Here is a 9,845-nt window from a genome sequence, read left to right on the forward strand (position 1 = left end):
TTACTATGTCACGTTACAATGTCACGTTACAATGTTAAGTTACCATGTCACGTTACCATGTCACGTTACCATGTCACGTTACCATGTCACGTTACCATGTCACGTTACCATGTCAAGTTATCATGTCACGTTACCATGTCACGTTACCATGTCACGTTACCATGTTAAGTTACCATGTTAAGTTACCATGTCACGTTACAATGTTAAGTTACGTTACGGTTGTTAAGTTACAAAGTAACGTCATGTTACGTTGTTACGTGGTTAAGATAAGAAAAACAAGATATAACTTTATTAATCCCTTGTGCCAGAGTTTCATTAAAGATTACAACAGAAGAATAGCAAAAAAAATAGAAACTTATCTGAACAATATTATAACAATTATTAAGTTACTAATTATTAGTATTATGGAATAATACTAAAATGAATAATACTGTTGCGTTGTTACGTTATTCTTTTAACACAAACCAACAACACCAATCTAACTTGTCCTGCATTAACGTTTCCTGTGGTTTGCAGAAACGTACAATGAGCAAACAGACATGTGGACAGATGTGTTTACAGTATGTTGAGCTCTGCAGGTTTGATTTATTAATAACCCGACTGGTTGTTTTGTTTTTAGTTTTGTCTTTTCATTTAAAATTGAATGTATATTTTAGTTTGTTTGTTGAGGTGTGAATGACATCATCATTCAACATAAGAACTGCTGATTTATTTTGAAACATAAAATATTTTTTCAAAATAAAAGACTCATTTAAGAAACGTATTCACTGAATAAAAAAAATATTGTCCTTCAAAGGTAGCGTAAAGTCTTAAAATTAATGATGTGATTCTACTTTGATTATATACTGTGTAGTTGGTGTCTGCTCTTACAAAATAGTTATATATAAAGAAGAATTTGCAATCTAACATATTTTCAAGATATAATCCTGAAAATCAAATGTTAAAGAGTCTATACCGGCTGCTTGGTCATCAGGGTCCAGTCATAGGATCCATATTAACTGTCTGACATCAGCACTCAGCCCACCACACGCAGTGCTGCGTTATTCCCAGAAACGTGTGCGTGCGTGTGTGTGTGTGTGGGAGAGAGTGAGGCCTGTGGGGGTGCGTTGGATTTACGCAAGCGGGCGTGATGACCGGGTCGGTGTGATTGGTCACCAACTGCGTGCCACAGGATTCCTGTCAGCCCGCAAAAAGGGTTGTGCGCTTTTTATAAGGGTTAAACTGCTGCAGGCAGAGGGCACATTGTTCAGAACCCACACAGCTGATTTGAGTGACGGAGATCAACGACGGGAGCCGAACCGAACCGAAGCAGACCGGTGCGCACCACAAGGCACAGCAGCCTCTCCAAAAGAAGCGCGCTAATTAAGAGAGGAAGAGGAGAGAGGAAGCACACGAGCCATGTCTCTGCCCAGTGAGCGACAACTTTTTCTTCTATGTTTATTCTGGTTTCTTGGATCTTGGAGCACAACAGGTGAGTGATCACATTTAACTTCATTAACTGGTCTTAAGTTGTTTATGGGTAATTATTAATGCAAAAAAACAAATAAGCTGTAAATGATGTGGATTCTCTTTTCTTGCTTCTGTCTTGGATTCAATCTTAAAACACATCTAGAATCCTGGGATTGTGTTTTTAATGTGATCATATGTGAAATCTGAATCTACACACTTGAACACTGAAAAACAACACGAAAACATCTGCCATCACTCACACACACACTCACAAGCACATACTCACACACACACACACACACTCACACGCACACACTCACTCACACACACACACACACACACACACACACTCACTCACTCACTCACACACACACACACACACACACACACAGCTAATAAAGAACAGTATTTCTATCTGAAATGAAGTGGAGTTAAAGTATAAAGTATCTCAGACGTACATAACTTGAGTAAATGGTTACATTTACATGCACAAAATATTACAATTTCTCTATCCATATTCCGAAAAAATGCAATATTCCTACTATTCTGTTTCAATGGATAATGAAAATGAATATTCTACTAATATTCCTGTTTACATGCAGCTGTGCATACTACACTGTGATATTTGTTCATAACCAGAAACCTGATGATATCCAAGTCCTTCATGATGTTTCTCCTTCTGTTCTTCTGACATCATCTCTACTCGAGCTTATATATATATATATATATATATATATATATATATATATATATATATATATATATATATAGTGAATAAGCTGTATAAATGTCCAAAGAATGATCCAGAACCTGAACAGTATCAACATATCACACAGGTTTTACTCTGAACATCATCCATTTACAATAAGAACTCATTCACAATATACAAACAGATATATGCTCTTAACATGACCCCTGTGTAATTCACAATATTTTGATAAAAGTGGAATATTAGTGTGCATGTAAACGTATTCCGTGTGCTCTGATACACTGACCACACCCACAGCCAGTGATGTCAGGATGTACTGAACACCTCCTGAGTACACGTCAGCATCAGTGCGTCGAGGCGGCAGCTTAAACCACAGCTGCTGTTAACTTCCTATAAGATCTACTTTGCATTTAAAGCACTAAAGTAACCATGTGGACCACAAACTAGAGTCTTGTGTTTATTATCGTGATGATTCCACGTTTGTATTGATGCTGGAAGTCCTCACGTGTGCTCTTCACTCAGACGCCGCTCCTTTGGACCAGTGGGGAGACGAGATGGAGTTTAGAAAGGTCAGAAATGATCTTTATTATTTTACATTCATCCACATTCAAACTATCACGGGAACACTTATTATTTCTGACCACTTTATGCATGTTCTTTTTGTCTTTAAGTCTCAATTCTTTGTTTCCATTTTCACGTGTGATGTTTGATTAATGATGAGAGTGAAGAAAGAAATGTTAATTAAAAAGATTGTAAAAAGGTTGTAAATTCACTTTAATCATGAATCAACAGCAGCTTTTGTTTGTCGCTCCGTCAGATATTAATAGTAATATTTCTTCCTTAAATTATTTCTTCTTAACTCAGTCGATAACCAGAACTCTCTGGTCATATATGTATATATGACCAGAGAGTTTATATATATATATATATATATATATATATATATATATATATTTACCTGGATGTTGTGTTGTTGTGTTATTAATAATTAATAAATAAGTGTGTTCTTTGTTTGTCTGCAGGTGCGAGGTGTCCAAAGTGAAGATATGAGTGATGTTTTATGGCGAGACCAGAACGAGGTAGGTGAAGATAATATCATATACTGTGCAGATGTTAACATTTGAACTGCAGTATCTTGAGATATTAACTGTAAACACAGTGGACATGACTGCTCACCTGTAGCACATTTCCCATCAGCCTCGCTGCTAACAGTTTGTCAGCGCCGTTAGTCGCCATGTTGAGATGGAGATGCTGTTTTATCACCTTTAATCAGTTGTAAGGCAGATGAAGGGCTCTTCATACGTTTGGTTATAAAGAACCAATTCTACATGTTTTAGAGACGGGGGTTCGTTAGGAAACTTGATTCTGTTAATCAGAACCTGAGAGCAGAACGAAATAAAACAGAAACTAGGCGAGAGGAGAGAGGGAAGAATCCAGCGTACATGGTTATTAAAGTGATAAACATGAGACAGTTTTACAAAGGAACACAACACCATGAACTGCAGGATGACCTCAGAAAGGAATCAAGCTGTTTGTGACAAAGTGTCATCAGTCACAGACTTCTTATATGCTTCTTAAAATAAAGATGTGTTGGTTGTTGCATTGCATTAAAATCAGATTTGACAGAGTTTCTATACTTTATGCAACAACAATGAATGTTACAGACAACAGTTGTGCAGTGAGAGTGCCAAGTGCAGAATATATGTGTCTAATATGCAGAGTATAGAAACAGTTATTGATCTGAACTTGTGTTTCCCTGCAGGAGCAAGTCCAGAATGTTTTCAAAAGAGTAAGTTTTCAACCCTCAGTTCTGCTTATTTCTGATATTATCTTCAGCTCACTGACCTGCTGAGCTTCTCTTGTCTTTCAGTTCCTGTTTCATTATTCTAAAGCACGCAACTCTGTGGGAGCTGTGCAGCATCAGGTGAGCGAACCCCTGCTGAGGTCTGTCTTTCATTGCGTCTCCTTCTTTAAATGAGTGTTTGCGTCCCCTGTTGTTGTAAACAGCAGCAGAGGTGTGAAGAGAACACGGAGACGTCTGCAGGAAGCTCACCAGCTGCTTTACACAAACGATTCTTTAGATGCTGACGTGAACCACGAAGAGATCGAGTCTCTGAAAATGGAAAAACGAACCTAAAGCAGATCAGTTTGTAATGTTTGTAATGTTGACATGTTGTTGACAGTCAGCTGTTGGTTCCAGTTGACACTTTAATGAACCCGTTTAAAAGGTTTAAAATGCACCATATGTTCCTTATTACAGCTGCTTCACATGAGTTATTAACCAAAATTTAGATTTAGGAAAAAATTCAAACAAGGTTCCAAATGTGAGCCGATAGCTGTTTACATTTCTATAAATTGTTACAAGATTCATAACTACTGACACTGAGCTTTATGTGTCGGCCTGAACGCAGCTTTAATATAGATTTATGGAGGTTTTTGTCTGATACCATCTTTTTTTATTTACTTTTTATTTTATTTTTAACAAATTAGAACCTTTAGAAGACCTCAGAAAACAAGGCACATGATAAATATAAGAGCCATAACAATAGTAATAATGTAGCATGTAGTGAATACATATCTATAGATATATAGATATGTATATATAGATACAGTATACGTGTGATACCAACTAGATATCTAACAGTGTTTCCTCTCCTTTGTCCTCCAGTCTCACTCGGTTCATCCCTTGATGCGACTTTCCCCCAAACTGTCCCAGAGGAGAAACAAGAAGGTGTTACTTTTGGTAAGAAATCACGAAGACACATAAACTGTTCTTTTCACTTCCAGCTGCATGAAGACCGAAGGATTCTGGGTAACAGCAGTAATAATGTAAATACACACTCCTCCACAGGATGCTTCCTTTATGGCCTGCATCATATAAACCGTGTCCTCTTTCTGTCCAGCTGCTCAAACGATCACCAGAGAAGAAGAGAGTTGATAAATATGTCTTCAACTTTTGGTGCAACAAGTGCTATTTTAGAAAACTTTGTTGCTTTGCCTCTAAGGCGACACAGAGGACAGTAAATATGATGTCACCGTCTGTGAATGCTTTAACAATATGTATATTTCTAATTAATATTCTCCTTAAAAGATGAATAAAACTGTAAAGATCAGATCTTTAACCAGGACACTAAATAAAAACTATTATGATGGAAAGCACAATAACCAACTTCAGTGCAATTTGGTAAAAGTTATAATAATTAGCAAAAAACTCAAATAGTTTCATAGAACACCAAACCTCTCTTACAAGAGAAGAACTGTAGAACAAAGTCAACTGTAACTCCTCCCACTTCTGCAGGAAGAACAGCCAAAACATTGAACACTGAGAACAAACATATTCATAATATAACTTTAATATCAGGGCCAATATTCTCTCAGTATCATACACAATATTAGTTCTCTATTTTAGTCTCTATTAGGCACCTGCTCCAGCTCAGTAAGTACTTCTGTACACTTTGTTTTTACTTATTAATATGTCATAATGTACTCTTTTAGTTGAATTGTTCGTTCCTATATCTATTTTAATCTTATTGCTTATTCCATCTTGCTGTGGTGTCAGTGTTACTCATCATACCCTCCATTGTTTATATTCTTCTGTTGATCAAACTGGCACCATCGTGTCCTCTGGGATGAATATCGATCATTTCATCTCATCAAAGATTAGAGAAAAGTCTGAACAAACAAACGTAAACTTGAATCTTCTTGATAGATAATATTTATGACCTCCATGGTTCCTCAGGCTGAGAATTCATCAACAGCTTCTGAACGTTAGTGAAGAGAAACAGAAAGAAATAACGTTCAGCATCTCTCTTCCGTCTGCAGCGAGTCAACATTTACCAGAAGATCTTTAGAAATCGCATCAGTGCTCAGGGTTGGATTTACTGCCTCTTGACTTCTCTTCTCTCTTCCTAATGAAACAGAGGATCCGAGGTCTGCCGGAGGGATTGCTGTAGAAGAGAAATATCTACAACAAGAAAGGAAATCAGGCTGAAGGAGAAGGAGAGGACGGCAGGAAGCCTCCGGGCAACATGACTTCTGCTACCAGAAAATAAATGTATGTACAGATGGAAAAACAAAGAGCAGCAACATCATGGCATGCTTCCAAATGTCAAATCAGTGTGAGTCAATGTGAGTCAATGTGGACCCAAAGTCACCAAACACTCAGAATATTCTCTTAAGGACGTCCAGCTCACCAAAAGAAAAACTGGGACGGATTATTGTGGCAAAGAGGTGAACTCACATTTAATTCAACAGATTCAAATGTACACTTTTGTGACATAAATATCATGAAACGTAATAAAAAAAGTTACAATTTGTCTTTTGATGCTTTTTGTAAGGATTTCGGGTGAAGCTGAAGCCGTCGGACGTTTATTTAAATATGAACGGTTGTTGTGCTGCTTTCCCGTCCAGATGTCCTCGAGCAGGATGGAGCTCTGCACACGAGCCACATGGTTCAAATATGAAATGTAGACACTGATAATAAGGAGACGCTGTCCCCTCTGAAGGGTCCTCTCAGTCTCTAATAGTCCTCGTCCTCAGAGTCGCCATCCTTTCCCGTAGGAAGCGAACATCTGATCGACGACATCAGCTTGTCTTCGATCTGCTTCTTGGGGTTTTCCTCCAGCTCCGTCTTCACGGCTCCGGACTCTGATAACCTCCACTCCAGCTCTGCACGGGAACCAGAACCAACAATGTGAAGACGTGTGCAGGACGGGAGAGTTTGTTTAAAACATCTCACTAAAACATCAACAACTCAAAGATTACAGATGGGATTTAACAAATGAAAGGAGACTAAACTGAAAACCAAAAACAACACACAAACATACAATTAAATATATTATATACAATACAAGACTTTAGTGTGTGTTCAAACTCCTACCGTCCACTTTGAGGTTCATGCCCCCGAAGACCAGCGGCCCGATGAACTGGGCCTTCATCTCTCCCTCCAGGTAGACGAAGATGGTGGGCAGGTTGCGGTCGGGGTAGTTGGGGATGCAGGTGGTGGAGATGGACTTGAGGAACTTGGTCTGGGGGAACTTCCTGGCCAAGTTGCTCAGGTGCTGGTTGATGAGCGTGCACAGAGGGATGCTGGGAAAGGGAGACGGGCGGAGATGAGACATCAGACAGGTCTTTTAGTGGAAAGAGACGGTACAGGTCATGAAGATCATAGTGAGGAGACTGATGGGCTGACAGCAACTCATTATTCTCTGTGTTTTGACTCACTCAGGCTTAATATCGCTCATTTTGTCTGAACATCATTTAGCTAATTAATAAACTTATCTTTTTAAAGCAGTATTTAAACTGCTGAAGGGTTTTCTGCTCCTCATGTATGAACTCATATCCTACCAGAAGGTACTTTGGGTTGAACTACGATGGCCATATTAATTATAATAAGTATAACCTAGGTAGTAGCGGGGTAATAGATGTTTAGATGTAGCCACCTGAACTAGAGTAAGGACGGCCTCTGGGCGAGGGAAAGGTCCTGAACGTTACGTATATTTTATATATTTATATTATTTCTGTGTTCTGCAATGAATATGAATAAATACTTATACAATTTAATATATATTTGGAATAGGCGGCTCACGCTACCGCAGCGTGTAACGGTGGCGTCTGAGTGATCCAAACTGGAAGTGAAGCGAACACACAAGTTATTTTCTCGCAACTTTGTGACTTTATAATCTCAGAGGGTTTTTCTATTGAAGCCAGAGAAGATGCACGTGATCCTAACAGAGATGAAATGGTTTAAAGGGTCAAGTCACCACAGTCAGAATCGTGAGCTTTCTGTCCTTTTAGACACCAGATGTTTTTGTTCCACATGATTGTTCGAGTCCTCTCCTCTGTTGGACGACCTACCCGGGTATGTAGAGGTGCAGCACCACCCAGATGCCCTCTCCGGCCTTGTTCACCTCCTTGATGTAGTCCTGCCCGGAGATCTCACACATCTCCCCGAAAATGTTCTTCAACTGAGTCGCCTTCCACTCGGCGAGACGCTTCTGTCTGCAAGGAGACACATGAGTGATGTGAAAGGTGGTTTAAAGGTGGATTCAGACTTGTGCCAGTCTTTAAGGCAAAACTACATCATTAGGAGAGCCTTCACACTTACTTGTACAGCTCAATGGCAGCTTCATCGTCTTCACCAAACTCATCTTCATTCTCCTCCAGTTCTTCCAGCGTCATGTCCTCGTACGTTTGAACTGTTCAGAGGAGCAGCAGACAGTCACTACATGTAATTAATCTGACCCTCAGGGATCAGATTAATGGGCTCAAATTAAACCATCACTCATATTTGATATAATGTCCGTGATTTTCATTTGTACATCTGTAAAGAAGACGCCATGTTTTGTGAGGTGGGAACATGAAGAACATGATATATGTTCTGTCTTACCGACAGACTGCTGCTGGAGGGCCAGCTCCTCCTCTTCGTCATCTTTAGACACCTCTTTGGGAGGAAGAATGCCTTTCTTCCTCAGGATGTCGTTCCACTCGGTGTCTTCGTTTGGGTCCTGGAGGGAAAACAAAGCATAAATACAAATAGTGTTTCTCTGGGTTTCTTTCAGCTCTGGTGTGGCATTTATTTCTGGTTTTGTAAAAAGAGTGAAAGATTTTTAAAACTACAATCTGCTAGTTTTTGAAGATGTGAAACCCTAACCTGCTGAACGGGTGGCATGAATAAGCAAGTTTCAGTTTAAAGCAATAGACAAAGACCAGAATGCATTTTTTATTTATCTTTAACTAGATTTTTAAAATACTGTAGACAGATAACAGCTTAGCTATACCAACTACTGTTGTAACCGACTATTGTACAGCTGGGGAGACAAAAAACTTTTATTTATTTATATTTTATTTTACTATAAATTATAATTTATATTATTATTCATTTTATTATTGTCATCGCAAATCGTTTCAGTACTAAAATAATTTCACGTCAACATGTTTCTCTTTACGTCTCTCTGACAGGATTGTTTTGGGTTAAATGAAGCTCTTTGCTAGCTAGCTAACAGTCAAGATACCATTTAAACACGCCCAGCTACACTGCTAGCTTAGGTTTATAAGCTCTGCTCTTAAATTATCTCAACTATCAACACCAACATCAACAGACGTTAAATCGTATCGTTGAACAGCGTCAAACAGACACAGTTTAAAAGTCTTGTAGAGTTAAACTAACCTGCATTTTGACAGAAAGAAGCTTCCTCAGGAATCACACCGCTGCTCTCCTCCTAGAACCGGAACCGGAAAGGACCGCATACGGACCGATTCCGGCAGGAAATAAATAAGTTATGACTGTTACAAATAAGCACAAAACCCGTCCAGGTTTTCAAAACAGCAATTTAACTAAGTATATCTTAAAACGAACACAAACAGTATATTTCTACATATTTTATGGTGGAAAGTTCTGTATAAAAAGTTGAGGAACTCATGCGTTGTGGGGGTAGGACAATAATAAAAGCGACACCAACTTCCGGGTGATTCTCACATATGACCCAATAAGGAGTGTCAGCGCAGCATTCCATTTGTGGCTGCTGAGAGCGAGAGCAGACAGGTGCGTAAACACACCACACACACGCGCACACACACACGCACACGTACGCACGCATGCACGCACGCACGCACACACACACACACACACACACACTTACTATTAAGTTGGTCTATTTATTCTCGATAACAGGTGGAGAAAGACCAA

General features: G+C 39.1%; 2 protein-coding genes across 2 annotated transcripts; one reads left to right on the forward strand and one right to left on the reverse strand.

The window, feature by feature from the left end:
* Window positions 1-1,398: 1,398 nt before the first annotated feature.
* On the forward strand, window positions 1,399-6,821 carry nms (neuromedin S). The gene is made up of 7 exons (XM_076085100.1): window positions 1,399-1,471; window positions 2,681-2,727; window positions 3,181-3,237; window positions 3,921-3,947; window positions 4,029-4,082; window positions 4,827-4,901; window positions 6,079-6,821. The coding sequence occupies exons 1-7, from the start codon at window positions 1,399-1,401 to the stop codon at window positions 6,109-6,111; spliced, it is 366 nt and encodes a 121-aa protein (XP_075941215.1). The 3' UTR covers window positions 6,112-6,821.
* Window positions 6,373-9,482, reverse strand: pdcl3 (phosducin-like 3). Its single transcript, XM_076085099.1, has 6 exons — window positions 9,327-9,482; window positions 8,547-8,664; window positions 8,265-8,355; window positions 8,015-8,158; window positions 7,038-7,246; window positions 6,373-6,826 (listed from the first exon to the last, which is right to left on the reverse strand). Exons 1-6 carry the CDS (start codon window positions 9,330-9,332, stop codon window positions 6,678-6,680), a joined length of 717 nt encoding a protein of 238 aa, XP_075941214.1. The 5' UTR covers window positions 9,333-9,482; the 3' UTR covers window positions 6,373-6,677.
* Between the last annotated feature and the right edge of the window lie 363 nt (window positions 9,483-9,845).

Source organism: Anarhichas minor, unplaced genomic scaffold (assembly GCF_050575085.1).
Source record: "Anarhichas minor isolate MPS153535 unplaced genomic scaffold, ASM5057508v1 ptg000138l, whole genome shotgun sequence".
Taxonomy (NCBI): domain Eukaryota; kingdom Metazoa; phylum Chordata; class Actinopteri; order Perciformes; family Anarhichadidae; genus Anarhichas; species Anarhichas minor.